Source organism: Pseudochaenichthys georgianus, chromosome 1 (assembly GCF_902827115.2).
Source record: "Pseudochaenichthys georgianus chromosome 1, fPseGeo1.2, whole genome shotgun sequence".
Taxonomy (NCBI): domain Eukaryota; kingdom Metazoa; phylum Chordata; class Actinopteri; order Perciformes; family Channichthyidae; genus Pseudochaenichthys; species Pseudochaenichthys georgianus.
In genome coordinates, this window is record NC_047503.1 from 32,031,490 (window position 1) to 32,052,294 (window position 20,805).

At 39.0% G+C, this 20,805-nt stretch overlaps 2 protein-coding genes across 3 annotated transcripts; one reads left to right on the plus strand and one right to left on the minus strand.

The window, feature by feature from the left end:
- Window positions 1-626: 626 nt before the first annotated feature.
- acox1 (acyl-CoA oxidase 1, palmitoyl) lies at window positions 627-18,178 on the minus strand. Of its 2 annotated transcripts, none has more exons than XM_034083607.1 (14): window positions 17,965-18,178; window positions 15,440-15,599; window positions 10,754-10,914; window positions 9,516-9,623; window positions 9,174-9,293; window positions 8,962-9,077; window positions 8,056-8,225; window positions 7,587-7,749; window positions 6,655-6,845; window positions 5,480-5,659; window positions 4,588-4,693; window positions 4,224-4,367; window positions 3,346-3,552; window positions 627-3,052 (listed from the first exon to the last, which is right to left on the minus strand). In XM_034083607.1, exons 1-14 carry the CDS (start codon window positions 18,071-18,073, stop codon window positions 3,002-3,004), a joined length of 1,986 nt encoding a protein of 661 aa, XP_033939498.1. In that variant the 5' UTR covers window positions 18,074-18,178; the 3' UTR covers window positions 627-3,001. The 2 variants fall into 2 exon arrangements, with proteins under 2 accessions (XP_033939498.1, XP_033939507.1); XM_034083616.1 differs by lacking the exon at window positions 10,754-10,914 and adding an exon at window positions 13,596-13,756.
- A 58-nt stretch (window positions 18,179-18,236) lies between these two features.
- ten1 (TEN1 subunit of CST complex) lies at window positions 18,237-20,798 on the plus strand. Its single transcript, XM_034083628.2, has 3 exons — window positions 18,237-18,426; window positions 19,135-19,292; window positions 19,713-20,798. Exons 1-3 carry the CDS (start codon window positions 18,338-18,340, stop codon window positions 19,862-19,864), a joined length of 399 nt encoding a protein of 132 aa, XP_033939519.1. The 5' UTR covers window positions 18,237-18,337; the 3' UTR covers window positions 19,865-20,798.
- The last annotated feature ends 7 nt before the right edge of the window (window positions 20,799-20,805 follow it).

The following is a 20,805-nucleotide window of genomic DNA, read 5'->3' on the forward strand; positions in this document are numbered from 1 at the left end:
TAAACACTCAAGAGAGTCCTTTACCTCACCAGCACCTGAGCTGTAGTTATCAGTCTCTCAGACTGACTGGAGAGGACTCTCCTCCACCTTGTTGTTGAAACAGCTCCTTATATCGGTTAGCGCAGCTAGCTAGCACCAGATGCTAACAGCAACAATACAGTAACGGGTGCGCGCGCTCTCTCTCTCGCGCCACACATACACACACCCTCCCGAGCTTGAATGAGACACAGAGACCAATCGAGGGCGTTTAGTGTATGATCTGTATGAAAGTGGCCATGTCGGCGGGCCACATCATGTAGACAGCCAGTCACCCTCTGTGAGACAGACCCACATTTGCGCAGCGTTGCGTTCACTATACATACATAAAAAAAGGCCACTTAACAGGCCAGGCCATCGGGAAACCTCCCGGTCCTCCCGATGGCTAGTCCGGGCCTGCATAGACCTTAGTACGGAAACAAACAATGACGATAAATGATTAAAGCTACAGAATAAAACCATGTTAAGAAATGGTTATTTTGAAATGTGGTGTCTCAATTTCAGCAACTGATTTTGTTGACTAGATTTGAATTAAATACAGTTCAAGCTGGTTAAACACAGGATAAAGACAAATAAACACAAAACACATCGATTATTTAGTGTTTTATTAATATAACTTACAAGTAAAATGATGTAGCCTACCAACCATTAAAATCATATTGTTTAAAATCATTATTATGCAATAAAACATCACAAAAATATGCTTAAGAGCTAAGTCATTATAAATTGATAGTCTTTTCCTGAAAGCAGTAGTTAACGGATTAAAAGTCAAATAAATACAGATTGGAAATACTATGACTCTTGCGAGAACACGATACATGTATTACATTAGGAAAATATAACTTCCTCAGGCACATAATTAACTCACAAATCATCTTTACAGTAAATCAGGCTTTTGATTAAAACGATCCTTTTCATCATCGCCTCAATACAGTCACTACAAATTCTTCCACAGCCTCAGTATCCACTATTTATACTGTTGTATTTTATTCATCCCTGAAAATAATCTACTGCAGGTTGAAATAAATTCCCCAATTCTAAGAAATATTAAACATTTCTTCTGGTCAAGTCAGTTAATCAAAGTTTTTACTAAAACTGTTTTTGTGTCAGAAACCATAATGACAGATAGGAAAGCATTTTTCTAAATAAGTTTTAAAAATATCCAGTTATCAAATATTTCATCATACATCAACCAGAAAAATGGAGTCAGCAGAAGTTGAACATTGGAACATAAACAATAGATTTATTTAAACATGCTTGATTAAAAACTATAAAAATAGGCAATGTAGATGTTGGCTGGGGCTTTTCGCCTTCTTATTATGATCAACCCCACACAGCGGGGAGGGACACTTTTAATTCACGTATAGAGTGCATATGTTGCTTCTTCAGACATTCAATACAATTAAAGTACCTGCCCCAACAGGTGCTTTGACACCTCACATTAGCTGCTTTCTGTCCCACAAAGAAATCCAAAGCATGTAGATTCATTCATTCTAATGATCAAACACACAGCTCAACAGAGAGCATTTCAAAAGATCAGAAATGGAGGAAATTAGAACAAATCCCCCCCTTAGTGGTTCATTTCCAGAAAGTCTTCGTAAATCTCTCCGCTGTCTTCGCTCTATAAAGTGCAGCAGGGATGATATATGTTTGTAGTCCAACCACGGAAGTTAGTATCGCCTTGGTTTCCCGGACACTGATGTATTTTTATGTCGTAAGGCAAGCTGTTAAAAACTCTTAAGCTTGTGTTAACCACAGAGTTTTTCTTTCAGACATTCAAAACCCACTGAATTCCACAAAAAAGGGAACCAGAAGTTGAACAATGCTAACTAATTTACAGGTTTTATAACTCATTCCTGCAGCACTCTATTGAGCTCAGCTTCTATTCACAGAGTAAAGGTAATTAGCAGCAGCAAGAGATGTGACCAGTGTTGGGGTAAAGGCAATGAAGACAATTGTGACAGACATGAAATCTGATCGCCGTCAATTATCTCTACAAAAGGAACTACAGGCTAATTGATGTGTAAAGCATACAGATTGGGTAAGCTATCTAATTAATGCTCAGAGGATCTGTTTAATAGCGTAAAACAGTGACTGTTAACGAAAAGTAATTCAAATTCTTGCTCCTTTAAAAGCACAGTTGAACTTGATGTAAATGCAGCAGTTTGATTGAAATGGTTTCGTTACAGTATTTTATCGGGGACTATTTGTATATCTTCACTAGATGTTACTGTTGCACCTCTGCTGCAATTTCTGAGGTTTTTATACAGAGAAAACTCAATTATGACTGTCGTTGAGGTCAGTCACATTACGTTTTGTCGCCACAGATTTGTGAAGAAGAAAATATTACAGCAAAGGATACATTTGATGGATAAATGAATGTGTCATAACAATGAAAGAATGAATTGCATGTCATTTCAAATATCGTCCTTGTTGTCAGGGGAAACAACTAAAACTGATTTTGCAGTTGGTCTGTTTCCATCCTAAAACGCTCTAACATTACGTAACATTCTGAGAGCGATGGTCTTTCCATCTTGGCAGGCTATCATAGAGAAGCCATCAGGCACACGGCAGAAAGCGAAGAAAGATGAGGCAAAATGAATTAATAAGAAAGAAACTTCATAGTGGAATGTCTCTGCAGAAAACATCAACAAATACTTGATTGTTTCAGTATTATTAAAGCTATTGTTTTGGATCTTGAGTACATTTTTTAGATAGACATTTCCGGTTTTCCTACCATTCTCTACTGTAACTATAAAACAACCCCCTGTAATTTCCCCCATTAATAAAGAGACCAATGTAGACCGCTCCAAACCCGACCACATATAGACAGATTGGAGAAGGGAATGCTACATTCCTTCAGATTGGTACATTTGATATGATGGGGATTTTGTGGTTCAGGATGGGCCTCTATCCGTAGAGTTGACAGGTCGCAGCCAAGAATCACAGTGCAAGGGGGGTCAGCTCACAGTTGGGACCGCAGGGGCTTCAGGTATTTGTGGAATGATTCATGCACCTGGGAAAGGAAGAAGGAATGAAGCATTTGTTAAGTCCTGCACAAAGGAAGCCGTTATAGATGAATGGAAAGAGCAACATTTAATTTAGAATGATTACAAAAAATTGATAACCCTCATCCCTGAAGTACATTGGTTCCCTTTCTGTCTGTGTCAATCTGCTAACCAAAATGAACTGAAACCAACAGTTCTGCTAGGTAGCGGTAATTCAATCCATTAGATCGAACAAACAATGTTATGAGTATCACCTGTGCCGTGACATTACTCTCATTCCACCCCTGTGACCCTGACTGACCTCTGTGGCGTTTAGTGGTGAGCGACGAGCCCACTCGAACAAGTGCTCATAGACGTTCCCATCATATCTTCCCAGGATTGAATTCAGCCTCTTGTCGTTGATGTCAAAGGAGTCCACCAGTGCCACAGCGTTGGGCCTCAGCTGAGACAGCAGCTCCTTGACACGAACAGAAACCTGCAGCACCTGGGGAACACTCAGCAGACCAGCCTGGAACAAAACAGATGGAGATGAGGATGAAAACGCTTTGCAGGATGTCTTTCTTCTACCCTAACTGAGAGGGAACAGACAGGAGAGACAGCGAGGCGTGACATTTTATACTTTACTAAACATATGAAGCTAAACTAATAAAACAAGCTCAATTGTCCTTTCTTAATCCGCAACAAGGCCACCAGCCATGCAGGAATACAAATCCCACAAACAAAGAACCCATTTTCTTTGCTCAGAGACAAAGAGGGAACTGAGGTCGGGAACTAATGAATGACAGCTGTAGGGCAGCCGATTTCTTTAAATATGTATTGGTTACGTTTCCAAAACAATGAGCCACTCTTAACATCCGCATTAATTAGATCCGTCACACTTATTTATTCAAAAACTGTTGTTTTTTAAAGTGTTGCCTTTGCTCGTTCCAAAACAGTGGTGAACATCAGGAGACTTCTTTATAACCAAATGTTGCTCCACATAAAACCTGGGCAACAATTGCTTGTTATTTTCACTTCAGCAGTCTCTTTTCTGTGTGTGTCTTTTGTGTGTGAGCCCTGCAATCTGTGTAAGACTGGAACAGAGGATACTAAAGATCAGGTTACATTTTAACAACAGTAAATAATCCATATCACCACTGATCGGGACCATATTGTTTCTCCACGTGATGATTTTCTGACCTGTAGGAAGTCTCCAGAGTTGTTTTTGATGCCATGCAGGGCGTAGAGCAGAGCCAGGGTGGACAGCACTGAGTGTATCGCTGTGTCACCGATCTCCCCCAGCTTGTCAGTAAAGAGCTTCACTACGACATAGTGACAGTGGGCCTGGAGAAGGAAAAAAATAAACTGATGGATGAGAAAAAAGATACTCATTGCAACAAATAAGAAATAATTGTAGAAATAATATGAACATGGGGAGGATTTGAGTTTGCTTTAAGCTGAATCAAAACAACATTTTTGATTTGGGAGCTCTGCGACAATCTTGAGCACATATGTGCTGAAGTTCAGGCCATATCTTAAGTGAACAGTGTATAAATGAACTTACATCTGAGGCTCTGACCAGGTCAATGGAACTGTTGTTCCAGGCGTCCTCCTGGCACTTCCTGCGCTGCAACTCCTGCTGGATGCTCTTAGCTGCCAGCTCAACTAGACTACAAACACAAACATAATCTGAATTTGTTGTGACTGCTCTTATTGAGTAAGATTTAAAACTTGACTATCATAAATCAAATCTCATGACAAACATAGTAGAAACTCTTCCTAACACGCAAACGTCCGACCTCTGTCCTGCTAACTTGTGAACAGGCAGACCACATGTTGTCGCCCTCCACCAGTCAGGCTTAGCCGCTGTTTGTCCTCACCGCACAGCTCACACTGACTGCCAAATGGATTTAGTTGTGACTAAGGCTGACAGTATGCAGGGATGTGACTAAGGCTGACAGTATGCAGGGATGTGATCAGGACAGCGTATTATGTCCGTGACGTAAAAAAAAAGGATAAAGACAGAAATATGGTTGACAGCTGAGAGCAGCAGATTTGGGCAGATAACAGGTGAATAACATAACTGAAGCTTTGGTCAAAACCAACACCTCAGATACAAATGTAAATATAACAGCAGTCTTTAATTCAACATTTATCCCTACAGTACTTGTGTACATCATTTACATTTAGCTCATGCAATATTTAAACACTGAAAGGCACATTTTATGATCTTTACTTCATACATATTACATGCAACCATGAGCCAGGGTGGAGGGGTCAAAGCAGGTTAAAGATAACTACTTGAAAATAAATAAAGCTTGAGGAAGTTTTCCCACAATAATGTGTCTAATGAATAGGAGAGAAATAATGTGAAATGGTAAAAGGCATTAAAAAACAAAAAATACAGCCCAAAGCTTGAGAAACTAGATCATATTCCAGCTGTTGCTGTGTCTTACATGGAAGCTCTCTGTTTGTAGACCTCCACCAGGCTGGCCAGGTCGTTCACGTCCACCACGGTTGGCCTGGCAGCGACGGTCTGAGGCTGGACCCTCTGAAGGTTTGCGTCATTCAGATATGACACGGTGCCGCTCAGCTGCTGTCCTTCCTTAGCCTGCCGGTAGCTCTTCACCAGGTGTCTGTTGAGCAGACACAGGTGACGGTGAAACAGCTAACACAGTTGTCTAGGCATTCTGCACATGGGGCTACTGTAAATTACGTGCCCTAAGATTACATTTCATATGAAAATGGTATCGAGTAGTTGGTCTTATAACAAGTTGAATATCAAAGATAGGGTTACACTTTTTTTTTTTTTTTTTTTTTTTTAAATCATATGCAAGCCATTTAATAAACACAAAACCAGATTGCAAGGCTTTAGACCACCCAACAACACATGTGGCATTTTTCCTCATCATACTAAATATATTCTTAGGGCATCAATGGGACATGGTGCCGAGCTAGCTTCTGACCCATTTATTTTTAAAGTCCAGGAAATTAGCTGTACCCAAATGCTTTAGTTCTTAAGGTACTCTTTTTTCCAATTAACTTCTCTCTGTATTATTATGTATTCAACCCAAATCCAAATCTGGTTTTCTTATATCAACCTGTGGCTTGTTTCCATTCACAACACTATTTTTTGTAACTTTGTGTTTAATAATGAGCTTATTGTGTAAAGAATATTTCTGTTCACATATCCTTGCCAGGGAAACAATATCACATTGCAGCTTTTTGAAACTGCCTTTATAGTGCTGGTGATAAAGAAAAACATAACAGTTAACATTTAGAAATATAAAATGTCGCCCGTGTTTGTTTTGCAGTGTGGGTGTGTTGGCGTTTATTTATATCTAGTTGTGTCCGTCTCGGTCTCGCTGCCATTCCTTTAAAGTGAGTAACAAAATAATGTTTAAAAAAAGCTTAATGTGTTTGCGACCTTCAGTGTGAGTACCTGTACTGAAAACTTTGCGATTTATTAAGTTATCAGCTGTTACTATAAGTTACAAGTCGAAACATAAAAATAAAGTCATAACATCCCTCCTGCTGTGTCCCAAAACATAGTAAGACTCTACAAAGGTATTTGGTTGGCAGTATTTTAACTCGATCCTTGTGAGACGTCATATTTGTATTTCTGAGTTACCTTGCGGTCTGCAGCATCATGACTGTGTTCTCTCCCTCGTAGGTGCATGCAGGGGTGAACTCGACGTAAATGTCCGGCAAGGCGCTGCTGCGGGAGTAGCCGTGGCCGCCACATGACATGCGGCAAACCTCGATGCCAGCGTTGGCGGTCCACGTGGTGAAGGCCTTCAGGCCAGCAGACAGGGCATGGAGCTGTAGATATGAGAGCAAAGAGGATGAGAAGAGCACCATTCAAACTTTGGTGCCGTGTAAACAACATCAGTTTACAGAATGTTAATGTATGAATGTATGATAAGCTATGAATGGCCCTGGCTAGAATACTAGAAATATTCAGTGATGGCTATGGGGTAAACATTCATATGCCTATATATATATATATATATAAATAAATAAATAATAGTAGTTATTACTGCACAATTAAATTAACAATAAGAAGTTGTAGTTCTTATTTACCACAATTAAATAGAGCCAGCTTTTAAAAGCATTACTTTTGGAAATGTTTTTATTTGTATATTCTTTTCATATTTATTTGATCAAATTAATGTTACTTATTCTTTGCTCTATTCTTTTGGTAATTTGATGTGCCCATTTCCGTTTGACGTTTTTTTAACATTGTGAAGATATGCGCTACTTAATATGCTTAAATTAATAAAATGTAAACAAACAAACTTGTCAACCACACAGACAGGGCGATTGAAGCCTGTGTAATCAGAAGAATAACTTTAGTATTTTATTTGAGGAACATGCTGCGTCTGCTTTTACGCTAAATTACCAAGCTTGCATTGATGTCAGTAAACAAATCTGAAACTGTTCTTGGCTTGCACCATAGACACACTATACATGCATCTGGAAGCACTGACACCGACTCAGTCAATATGCATCCTCCACAGTAAAACCTAGTTTACACCTTACATGTTCACATTTAGTCAGTACCTCAGGCAGTTGACTGAAGTCCCCATCGCTGATGTCTCCACTGATGCGTTGATAGGTCTCTCTCATGTACTGTCCGACAAAAGTGAAGGCATAGGCCGTGGCCAGCAGAGGAAACAGCTTGTACTGCTGCGTCTGGTAATCCAGGATCTGAGGCTCTGGCTCTCTGTGGGACACAAAACACCAGTTTGACCTCTCAGTATCTCAAATAAAGGTTTTACTTCCCTTTTATACAGGAGGATGTGGTTAAAATCCTGATAAATGACATGTGCTATTTCCATTTCCTGTTGAAAAAACTTCGCCAATGTGAACCTCTGACACAAACCAGCATGACTAATGTGAATTTCTAGTGCCTTTAAAGGAAATCTAATGTTGACCTTGCGCATGAGTTGGTTTGTTCTTGCTGTTTCTATGAGTGATGCAATGTGTGTGCAGCTGAAGTGCCTTCATGCATTCATTTGTGTTGACTGACCCGGCCCGGATCTCAGACTGGTGTCGCACGGAGCTGTAGCGGATGGCGATGATGGAGGCTTTGGAGAGAGCCCGAGCGGACTCGCCTACGATTAAGGAGCGGATGAACACCATGGTGCCGTAGGTCAGCTTGGCACTCGGGGGCTTCAAATAGGTCCCATCTGGCTCCACCTAGTGGTGAGACAGAGTCACTCTTAAACTTTAAATGCAGTATACAGTATTTACACACGTTTATTTTTACACTCTTGGATAAAAGAAATGCAGTCTAATACACCAGTTCAGGATGAATGTACTGATTGGCGTTTCTATTCGAAACAGGTTCTCCAATTATCTTCCAGCTGTATAAAGCTGAATCAGGTGCTCCTCAGTGAGAGGACAGAAAACGTAAAAGGGGAAAGAAGACGCTGGAGCACACTTAATGATATGCAGCCTTTAACTATGCAACCAGTGTAAATGTAAAACTACTGTGTCTTCATCAGAGGCAAGGTGTATGGTTTTGGCCACTCTATTCACATCAATTAGTTAAGCTGAATCTTCAACTAAACAACTCAACCAAAAATCAGCTCAAAGGACATCCTCTAAAATGACCAAAGTTAAATAAACACCTCTTAAAGCTTAAACAACTGGGGTCAACCTTCGTTAAGGTCGGATTTAAAGCACGGCTGCATTATTTTTAGCTAGGTGTACTTCATTATTTTGCAACTGTGTGTATATATACCATTACTAGACTAAATATACAGTATTACTCTATACTGTCACAATGCAATGATGACATTTAAGGACAGATGGTTTTGTTAAGCAAAGGGAAAGTGCAATACACTAGTGTTTCTGTAATTGTATACAGCATGAACAATGGTAGAGTATGTCCCTTATTCCTTCATTCATTCAAAAAAACGTGTCTAATCACCTTGGCATATTTCATAAGCATGTTGTCTCGCGGGAGTCGCACGTTCTCTAGTTTTAGAAATCCGTTGTCAACTTCACTGAAGCCAAACTTGGGACCGATATCTCCGACCACAATACCTAAAAGAGAACAAGAGCAAAACAAAGTAAGTCAGAGACAGAGGTGAATGAGGACTGACTTCACCACAACACCAGATCCAGAGAGACGGTGGTTACCTGGCAGCGGTATGTGTGTGCTCATGTCGCGGATGGGTACGATGAAAGCATGAATACCGTGGCAGTTTCCCAGGGTATGAAGCTGGGCTAGAACTATAGCATGGTTTGAAGTCTTACCAACTGGAAAGAGACAGAGAGTTAGAGGGTTAAAACCAGTTTGTTCTGAATGTCACAAGGTTTTCTTATCCTGGAAGAAAACAATAATAAATCAATATGAAACCTTGAGGGAAAGGGAAATAAATATTCCTTATGCTGTCAGGAATTCTGATAATATGCCATTCAAGGCTGGGAAATGACTGTTGGTTGAATCCTGCAGAGACATGCATGTGTCCAAGTACTTACGTCCTCCTGGCCACCATTTGATGGAGCTGATTGTGGGACTGTTCAACACAAACTCCTGCGTGGCTGGGTCGTACGTGGCTGTGGTCTCCAGCCCGCGGAGGTGTGTGCCTAGAGAGACAAAACATCAAACCCCACCAAGCACACACATACAGAGTGCACAGTTGAAGAGCAACAATTAATTTACAACAGAATAAACATTAAATATAAGGACAGAAAACATGTTAAATATTAAAAATGCATAATAGAAACTTTCCATGAAAAATCAAGTGGATGAAAACAACATAAAAAGGAGCATAGCAGTGCACTTTGTAGGTGTTTGACAGATCTAAATGTGTATATTATATAAATATACTAACACATATCTCATGCAGTTTGTTTGATTACCTTAGAATTTTCTAACACAAAGAAAGTAGATCTGGATGAGCTACACTGGAAAATGTGTTGCTATACCAATGTTAAAAACAAACAACGATCTAAGAGAATTAGTTAAGGACAGTTCTGTCTAATACACGGGGGAAGGGTTAGGGTTTAAGAGCAACAGGTGGCCTGTCTAAAAGGGAAGGGACTATTACAGACTATCGCAGAGGTTTGGATATGCAGAAGAAACTTTTGATAACTTGTGGGAAGCCAGGGCTTTACTAAAAGTCATTTATTTGACATACAAAACGTTAATTACGTTTCTTCCAACTTCCCGTCTCGACCACATTTTATTGTATCTTACAGAGATGAAGGGAAAATATGACGAAAAATATGTGAAAAACAAGTCAGAAATAAACCTTCTCAGACATTTTAGTATGTTTTGTACTAATATTGGTGCCAATTAGGTAAAAATGTTATAATGAAATATGAGGAGAATCACAGTCTTCGAAATAAAGTACAAGTCTGTTTTGTATTAAAGGGGAAATGTGTAAGAAATGGCCAGGCTAATTGTTTAAAAACTTTAAATAGCGATCCAACATCATGAATAGAATTTAAAGATGTTACAGTGTTGACTCTCCGACCGGAAGCAGTCGCACTTTATTCCAGAGCTTAAGATACAAATGTGTCGTATTCTTGCCATGCTGTTAATAAGATTGTTAAATTAAAGTAGTTTTAAAAGTTGATGCCGGTAATTTTAGAAAGTCTGGACCCAAAAGTAAAGTATACACCTATTGGTGTTTCCAGGATCAGAGCACATTGCCCCTCTAAAGAACGGGACTAAACGGATCCGATATTTTGGACTGCTCTGGTCATTTTACCGTGGCCCATCTCTGTCTGTGCGTAGGTGCCGATGATCTCTAGGTTCCAGGCAGGCATGAAGAAACGGTCCATTTGCTCTGGGGTGGCCTGGTTGAGCAGTGTGGGCAGGAACATCCCCAGGTGGAGATCCAAGGGCTCGGCCCTGTCTGGGTGAACACATCTAGGCCACGCAGCAGAGGGGCAAACGGAAGAGAAAAGCAGGTGGTGAAAGGTGGTGAAAGGGGCAAAGAGGGAGGTGCATAGGGAACGTTGAGCAATGTCAACGTTTTGAACCATGCAAAGAGTATATGAATGAGGAGAGAATATTGGAGCAAGTATTTTCAAGAACCCACAAAACAGATTTTTTGATAAGAATTGATATGGTCAAAATGAAGAAGCAGCGATGGAAGATATAGACAGAAGACAGAGTTTGTGATAGCAAGCAGCGAAAAGGCAGATTTGAAAAATTAAAAACAGCTTGATTTTAAATGCCATTTTCTTAATGTCTTTCATTTTTTGTAAAGCACTTTGTGCTTATACTTGTTGAAAAGTGCTATATAAATAAACTTGCCTTGCGATAATATCATGCACATTGATTTGATCATTATGTTCATTCTTTGGCTCAACACTCGACATTTGTCTTCAGTAGCTGCATCAATAAAGTTCCCCTGTCACATTAGAGCTTAAATACCTCTGCTATGCAAGCCACTGTCTCAGCCAGTTAGAAGCACGCAGTCTGACCATTAGCTGCTCAAATCAAAGCACCATTGAAAAGAGGTTTACTGAAATTACTTTATGGGACATTTACTGACGCGGATGTCATCATCAAGGATGTCGAAATGGGCATGGTTCACTCTTGTTTTTTTTATAGACCAAACTATTAACAAAGAAATGAGCAGATTCCTTGATAAGGAAATCAGTCTTAAGTTGTGGCCTTACAAACATTGCAGAGGGAACATAGGTTCACAACATGAATGATACTCAAATGATACTATAAGGACTTGGCCCAAACACTTGACAGCCGTTATAAACTTTCAGTGTAGGTTTGCATGGATGAAATACTAATTCACTAGACAACAGCTTGACTTCAGCAAGGCAACAAACAATAGCTGTGGTGGCCTAGATTCTCTCAGATTACAAAGACACATTCATCCCGAACTCGGTCTCATTAAAGGATCCACCACCACATGTTGTGCAGCACGTGACGTAGCTTCTCCTACTTCTGATGTGAGATACATGAAAAGCAGAACAAAATGACCAGTTTCCAGTCTGCACTAGCTACGGTCAAACAGAACCAGCTTTTTTGGCCACTCAAGATATAGCCAAAATATAAACAGAATTTCATTGGAAACTCATTTCACTTGCCAAGTGACTGAAAGTAATTAAGACACAGCAATCAAATTCACACAAGATTGACCATTAGAGCATTATCATAAAGATGGAATAAAGGAGGTGTGGGTAGGAAATCAGTGGCACTAGCTAATGTAGATGGGAATGTGTGTTGGAAAAGACCGGACAAAGCTACGTTATTTTGTTTTTAAGACAATTAAGGTGTAAGGGACAGACACTTAGAGTGATATTAGTAAAACAGCTATATATATATATATATACACAAAACCTGCCACACATAATCTGTTGTTAGAACAAAATGAAGTATACAAACACAGCTGTCAGTACAAGCATGCGGCTACTTTGGAATTTCCTACATGATTTGGACATGTCAAACACATACAAGAAATCACCTTCTCCTGGTACTTATCCAAACCTGCTGTAATGGGCCTGTTTTCCCAGCCCCAATATAATTCCCTAACATTCCAAAAAGTGCTATGTTATAACAGCACAACAAATAGCTGCCCACTGCTCCTAGTACCAGACTCCTGGTACTCGGATGGGTTCAATGCAGAGAACAAATGTCACTGTGTGTGCTCTGCATCCCTCCGATTCTATCTATCTATGAGGGACTTAAACTACATAAAGTCGATAAATTAAAAGCTAATTCTGACCGTGACCCATCTCAGTTTGGGCATATGTGCCCAGGGCCTGGAAGGACTCTGCCAGAGGTAACCACTTCCTGGCCTGCTCAGCGTCACATTGGCTGTACAGGGTGGGTAGGAACATTACATAGTGGAGCCCAAAGGCCCATTGTTGGTGTCCTTGAACCATACTGGGTGAAGGGGAGGTATAAAATCACACAAATTAGGCTCAGACTGGCTGTCACTCAAACGTTGTGTAACTGATGGATCTGCTGACTCATCATGTTGTGGAAGCGCTGGCGGACATTGAATTTTAGGTTTAAGTTTAACTCACCTACGCAATTCTGGTACTTGCAGAAACAATGAACTATCTAAAGCGTCACGTTGTTTAGTTGCTATAGTTGCTATAGTTTGTTTCACATCACTCTTAAATTTGATTCTGTAAATGACTTACAGTACACATTTATTATTTCTGACTCTGCAATATTACACTACTTGTGTGCCTAAGTGGCTTCACCACTGTTACCGCATGATTATAAGGAAAAGTAAACAAGTAACAAAGAAATGAAAAGGCTCAGATTGAGATACTTCATCATTAATTCTGGATAAAGTCGGCCCATTATTTACATTGCCTTTAAAGAGGTTCTTTCTGGAAAATAATCCCATTTTACTGGGACTAACATGGGACAATGGATCATTTTAAAACACCCACAGCATAAAATGAAAGAGGCCGACAGGAAGCTTTGGAGTTTAGGAGCACAGGACAATGTTGTCAGAATGCGCATGCGACTACTTTTGAACTGTTGATATCATTTCGATCTGTCAAACACATACAAAGATCACCTTAAATGCTCCTGGTACTAAGTTAAAGGCTAATTCCAGGACTGACCATGACCCATCTCAGTTTGGGCATATGTGCCGATGGCCTGGAAGGACTCTGCCAGAGGTAACCACTTCCTGGCCTGCTCAGCGTCACACTGGCTGTACAGGGTGGGTAGGAACATGACAAAGTGGAGCCCCAAGGCCTCATGGAAATTGCCTTGAACCATTCTGGGTGAAGGGAAGGTACAGGAAACAACTTGCGTTCAGACTGGATGTCCCTCAAACGTTGTATAACTAATAGATCTGCCGACTCACTTTGTTTGAATTCTATGTCTAAGTTTATCTCACTCATGCTACTATAAAATGTAATTCAGTGTTTGAACTGGAGGAATTGTTCGTCCTGTTTCTGTTGTTTAATTACTAAGTCCAGTTTTAAAAATGATTTACTCCTCAAGAGGGCAAGCAAATTGCAAGAGGTGCTTTTGTAATTCAAATCTATCCTTTTTACAAGACACAGCATAAACATACAATATGTTGACAGAAAGCTTGGTAGTTTAGGAACAAAGCACAATGAACATTTAACCAAATCTCTAAAATAGCAATATAACAAGTGATAATCTTTGACATTGCGTTATGCTGTAGACAGTTGAACCTTGACACAGTTTTAATCTTACATTGAACTTTGATCAGCCTACATGTATTTCCCTCTATGCCACACACACTGATATTTAAATAACCTTACAACTTTTCCCCAAAATGATACAAAATACAAAGCCTTCACAAAATGATTGTTCAGTTTTCTAATGTGCACACCGATGTTCTCTAAAAGTCTCATATACAGGCTGATGCCACGATATATCATGTTCAGTGACTTCAAAAATCCGCCTGTAGTATAAGGCTACGTCTCTGCATTACGATCGTTGTAGCTCACAGAAACATCACTTATTAAATCCACAACTTCTTTCTGTGGTAACTAGGATTTAGATGTTGTTTTTTGTTTGCGCTTTGTGACAAACAAGAAACTCAACAATCAGTTACCTGTATTTTAAATGTGAAATGGTAGTATATAAGCCAGGCATTGTTGAATCGCATATTTTTCTAGCCTAGTTAGCTATTATATATTATTATTGTTGGGGTTTTTCATTTTAAAATGCATTAGAACCTGCTATAAACATACAGTCCCCTGTAGGTCCTGTGCTGTGCGTTATTGTGGGTCAGTAGCTGCATATAATTGCTGTTATAAACATAATAACGTCTTGTGTGGTCTTTAAAACAAGTATGATAGTTGTCAAATATTAGCCTTCCCTAACCTGAGCCTCCCCCGCTGCCTATGATTGTATAGCATGTAATATGTCAGCCACTGACAAATTGCAAACTATTGATACTGACAGTATCCAAATAAGGTCATTGAAGTTTGCTTGAGTATAAAAGTATATTCAAATAGTACATATTGTAAAATATAGCGTGTGGAAAACAGGATTTCATTGTTCATCACTTCCTTCTATTACATTTGGATTGTAAATGACTAACAATATGCATTTCTTATTTTTGACACTGCCATGTGATAAATTAATATCATTTTATTATATTCTTTATTTATGTTTCTTGATTATTCTAAAATACATGAATACAGATTCTGGTTAAATGCCTGCTGACATTGCTTGCTAGACATGATTTTAGTGATAAAAGGGCACATTAGTAAATGTCCTCCAGCTAACAATGTTCATTTGAGGTATTCTGAAACACAGTTGTTTTCATTTAAGTCATAGCCCTTCATTTGTAATACTTAAGATCTTTTTTTTTCTTCCACTTAACACTTTTCCCATAGGCTTTTTGTGTCCGACTACCCTTGACTGTGTTGATCTACAGTATGTAAGCCAGACCTCACATGGACTCATCTTTACCACATACTTTTTGTAGCAGTAGATCTCCTCTGGGTCTGCAATGCCATACTCTCTGAGCTTCAGGATCATCTGGGCGCTTTTTCTAACAGCCTGGTCATAGCGGTCACTTCGAGACAGGAAGTTAGGGTCCTCCTCGTTAAAGTCCGGGTCGCTGAAAACCAGTGACTCTACATGGTGGGAATGGAATCAGAAATGTTTATTTAAGTATACACATTCACTGTAGTGTGTAGAATATATGTCACATTTTTAAAAATTGTAGTGGACATTTTTAAAAGTCCATTAGGAATTTGTGAGTGTGTCCCCTTGTGTGACTCTTTGTACGAAGATATGTGAGTGTGTATCAAGATTTGAAATGTGTAATGAGAAAATAAGTATGTAGATTTGTTCAAAAAAATAAACATCAATTTATATTTCTTCTAAGTGCCTTATAGTTCAAGAACCAACATTTCCATGGTGACGATGATCACAGTCTTTCTGCTGTACAAGATTTAAGCATCTCAACTTTGAATAGCAATGAATAAGGACAACTACAAAAATACTTTTTTTCTGAGGTCAAAAGAATTTTGTATAGTTTATTTTTCTAAACTGAAGCGGACTCTCTAGGTCGTCCTCAGACGAGCCCTCCATCGTCGCTTCCAGTCATCCCGGTTCTCCATACATCTGGCCAGTTCATTGGTACTTTGTGCTCCTGCGTCGTTCTTGAGTACGTCCACGTATGTTTGTGCGGGACGTCCTCGTGACCGATGCCCGTGTGTTGGTTCCCACAGCCCCAATTTGCCGGCTGGCAGCTCTTGATGCCTTTGGCAATGTCCTGCTAGTCTCATTCTCCTGGCTGCAATTTTCTCGCTCACCCTTGGTATTCCCTCGTACAGGATGTTGTTGGTTAAATGTACACTCTTGCTGATGTTAAATACTGCTCGCAACATTCTGGTGTAGCATCCGTCTAGAGACTTTTGCAGGGTTGGCTTCAGGGTCCAGCATTCACTGCCATAGAGGAGAACAGACTCTACCGTTGCATAGAAGAAGCTGAGTTTGATTTGACGGGGAGGTTGGAGTTCCTTACACTGGTCATGCTGTTCAGGGCCCTCCATGCAAGTGCCTTCCTCACCTTAAGATCTTGCTCGGTTGAGTTGACCCATGAGCCCAGGTACTTGAAGTCCTTGACTTCTTTAAGCACAGTGCCTTCTGTTGTTGTCAGAGGTGGATGTTCCGGTAAGATGTTATAGGTAATAACCTCAGTTTTCTTGGCGTTTAGCCTCAGGCCAACCTTGGCACACTCTGACTCCACTCTGTTCAGGAGTTCCTGTGCTTGCTCCACGCTGTCGGAGAGCAGGCTGATGTCGTCCGCATAGTCCAGGTCTATCAGGACTACTGGGTCTCCTTTACTATTGAGTTTGGTGCTTAAACCTGTCCAGACTTCTATTGTGAGCTTGATGGAACTTGCGAATATGTACATAATTGTTATAGTATTTTAGTTGTACCTTCTTCATATTCTTATTGTAACTTTTCAATTGTATTCCCTTTTAATATGTTTATTGTAGGTAGCAAAGAACAGGGCAACTTCTTTGAACGTAAAACCCTCCTTGGCAATATATAAATATTCTGATTCTGTATAACTTGGTCTTCTCAATTAAATAGTTTCAACATGAATATATTTGGAGTTTGGACAGTTTTAAGACAAAAATAGACTTTTAAAGAAGTCAATTTGGATTGTGTCTGGATTTTTTCACATGTTTTGTCGACAAGACAATATTCAGATTAATCTATAATGAAAATTATTATTATTTAAGGTCCTAGTAGGTTTCAATACAACTTTCTGCACAACAATACAACTTTCTGCACAACAATACAACTTTCAGCACATTTAGGTCCAACTAAATGTACAAATAAATGTAAAATGTGAAGAATGAAATAGGATTCTTATCTCAAAACTCACCTGTTCAGATTAGCCTACTCACTCTAGCATTAAACATCTGGTTTGCTCATTTAAATACTACCGTCATGTCCTTCCACATCTGTCTGCTTTTAATCTATTGTCTATTTTGTTTTGTCTACCTGTATGCATTTTATGTCTTGCTGTTAAGAGTATTTCTTTTATTAATTGTAAGGCGACCTTGGGTGCCATGAAAGGCGCCTCGAAATCAACAGTATTATTATTATTATTATTATTATTATAAAACATACTATATATTTTTCTTTGCTACAGACACTGCTAGTATGTTTTGCCTGAAAAAAATAAAGTAGCGTAAAGTTCACTTGTTCAAAAATGGGTGAAAATTACATAACTGGACTCTAAACTCATATTTCAGTTTATATAATGAAAAACTTTAGTTCAGTCTGGACAACTACAACGTAGTGGTTGTAGACAGGAAAGCTATTAGTAAACATCCATTGAAATAATTAGCTCCTTGTTCTCCTCAATAAAACTTTCTCAGGAAACATCCTTACCTAATCATCATATAAAGGTGACGGTGTCGAGGTCAATAACACCTGATATTAGGCTATAGGGCAAAGATTACACTTCAAACTCACCAATCTCTCGCCGTCTTTTGGTCTTTTCAGGCCCCCCGTCCAAAATGTACGTCAGTTTCTCGACGTCAAAAGTGGCATTTTTGCGCTCTTTCGTAATATCAGGATTCATGGTTCGGAATGCGAGTAAAGACAATATTTATATTGAAAAACCTGTTATGTTAGCTGTGTTGTAGAGCCTCCTGCAACCTCAACAACCTGAAGGGTCCTCCTCTTCACAAGGCCTCTTATTCCCACAACGCATGCGCAGAGAGGAGCGGGGAGGAGGAGACAAGTCATGTGACATGAACCCGGAAGTAGGGTATCCAAATTTTAACAGGCTTTATTGCCATGCTTTATTGTCATTATTCAACCATTTCTGAGTTTTCTTTCCAGTATGCTTCCCGCAGCTGCAGTTTTTCATTTCCCCTGGGAGATAAACAGTGGAGAAGTACAAGAAGGACTGTCAGTAAGAGTACTTGGCAGGTGGGTTTTGTTTCTGACAGACTCTTATCAGTTGTGAACTTGTGATACTCTGAATGCAAAACAAAATGTGTATTTTGCAACACATTTGTTTGGTACTGTTCACTCTTCTGAATGGGATTAGGAACAGTGGTATTAGTAGCACTGCAGGTTTCAAAAGTGAGATTATATTATTATTTATTTAGATCTGGTGTAAAGTAAACTGAATGGAGAAAAGGTTTTGCAATCTTATTTCTTTCCGTTTTCACAGTAAGAATAAACATTTCAAAAATCTAAAAAGGGGTTTAGTCTGTCTCTAGTGTCTACTGGTCTTTATGGTGGACACTTTGTTCACCTTGTTCACCTTTTTATAAACAGAATAAACCATTTTGAAATGCAAACATGGCCTAAGTCTTCATACTCTATTCAAATCTGAACCCAACATTCAAAAAAGGATTATTGGTGAAAATGCATGCTTAGAATATCTTGTCCTGACCTCAAAGTCTTCCTTATAAAAGAAAGTACACTATGGAAATACAGCAAAAGTGTTGTTTTTGCAGCAGGACGGCCCTGTCAGTATTTGATTATTACTGAAATCGGAATTGTTGAGTATAGTTGTAGCCCGTCAGACTACTTTATGGGGTGCAATCTATAATAATGCATCATAATGTATAAGATGATCCTATTAAATGTAGCCTTCAGATAAAATAATACACCTGTTCAATTTTCCAGACTGGTCTGCTATCAGCCTGAGGAGTCCAGAGCCACGCTGTCGGCTCAGCATGCTTCAAAAGAGCACCAAGTGGTCGTCCACACGTTGTTTGTTGAGCCTTTTAACCCAATAATTGGGGCCCAGTATATTGTTCTGGGTGAGATTGAAAATGCTGAGGGTAAGTAAATCCATCCATATCCATCTCTAATCCATCAAATTATAAATTAGATTTTTATACTAGAGTTTCTGTTTTTCTTGAGTCCATGTATTTTTCAAAAAATAAATTGACTGTCTATCTGGAAGAAGTATAGTGGTAGTATATAGTATATGTAGAAATGTATACAATATATTGTATGAGTATTATAGGATTTATGATATGTTATGGGACACTACATTCACTCTAACAGTGTAGAGATATTTATTATTGTATTATACAGCTATCTTATAGAATTGATGTGTTGAAATAGAGCTAAAATCACAACTCTTTAAATACTTGTGTTTGTTTATCTCTATTTCAATTACACTCTCATTAATTTCATTGTATATTGTCATTCATAACATAAAGGAGTCTTGGTCTCTGCATCTTCTCCTCTTATAGGGGTTGGTGCGATGGTCCGTGCCCGTGTGCTAAACTGCGTTGATGGTGTAAACGTCGCCCTTCTACAGAAAGCCACCAATGAGCAAAGGAGCTTCTTCAGGGAGAGGGAGCACACACCGGGTAATGCTGAACAACCTGCACATGCAACCTGATCAGGGTCTCTTGACTTTCTAAGGATGCTCGTTGAGTATCAGGACTACTACTCTGCCTCTGAAGCTGTTTGCTAAGTAAACTTTTGGTTCACTGTAAAAGACTATCTTTTCTCTCTCTGACCATAACAGGTATTTCATTCTGGGGTTCGCTAATTGATTATTAAGGCCCCAATGAAGGGATTGGCAAGATGAATGAAATGAAGAAATAAAAGCAACTGTTTTAGATCCATTACTTATGACCGGTGCAATAACCTATGTGTTGAGACATCTGATATTATTTTAATGCTACCGTTTTATATGGTGGGACTGAGCACTTTTTTTTTTACATGCTTTGAAAATTGTGTCATGTATTGGTCATGTTAGTTAGATAACATAACTTTGTTCCACTCATTGAAATACAGAGGTGGGAAATAGTGGAGTAGAAATACTCACTGTACTTAAGTACATTTTTCTGGTATCAGTACTTTACCCCACTACTTTTTACTTTTACTTCTTACAATTTTAACACAAATACCTGTACTTTCTACTTATTACATTTTCAAAATAGGCTCGTTACTTTAGTTTTTATCTGCATTTGGTGGTTTGATCATTATTATTAGTATAGTATCCATCATTTCCTGGTTTTCTCTAAAGAAGAGGGACCAATGAGAACTTTGTCATTTTGCCGTTGTTCAGCATCGAAACATTCATTAGCTAACAATGACATTATTGTTCTATTAATATAAAGGGAGGTCAGTTACTTCTATATCTGTACTTCTACTTGAGTAAAAGATGTAATACTTTTGCCATCTCTGTTGAGATATCAGAAGTTTAAAAATGTATACTGAATTATAAATACTAAGCAATCCAATTGAGCACATTGTACTAAGTAAATATATAGGATATCCAAATAGGATGAAGCTGGTATTACAATAAAAGTAAATGATGAATACCCGTTGTAC

Excerpts from the sequence above, each read along its gene's own strand:
- ten1 (XM_034083628.2), top strand. The coding sequence starts at position 18,338 with ATGCTTCCCGCAGCTGCAGTTTTTCATTTCCCCTGGGAGATAAACAGT. Across the intron at positions 18,427-19,134 it reads TCAGTAAGAGTACTTGGCAG|ACTGGTCTGCTATCAGCCTG; the intron begins GTGGGTTTTGTT and ends TCAATTTTCCAG. Across the intron at positions 19,293-19,712 it reads TGAGATTGAAAATGCTGAGG|GGGTTGGTGCGATGGTCCGT; the intron begins GTAAGTAAATCC and ends CTCCTCTTATAG.
- acox1 (XM_034083607.1), bottom strand. The coding sequence starts at position 18,073 with ATGAATCCTGATATTACGAAAGAGCGCAAAAATGCCACTTTTGACGTC. Across the intron at positions 10,915-15,439 it reads GAGATCTACTGCTACAAAAA|ATGTGTTCACCCAGACAGGG; the intron begins GTATGTGGTAAA and ends TGCGTGGCCTAG. Across the intron at positions 8,226-8,961 it reads TGCTTATGAAATATGCCAAG|GTGGAGCCAGATGGGACCTA; the intron begins GTGATTAGACAC and ends TCTCACCACTAG.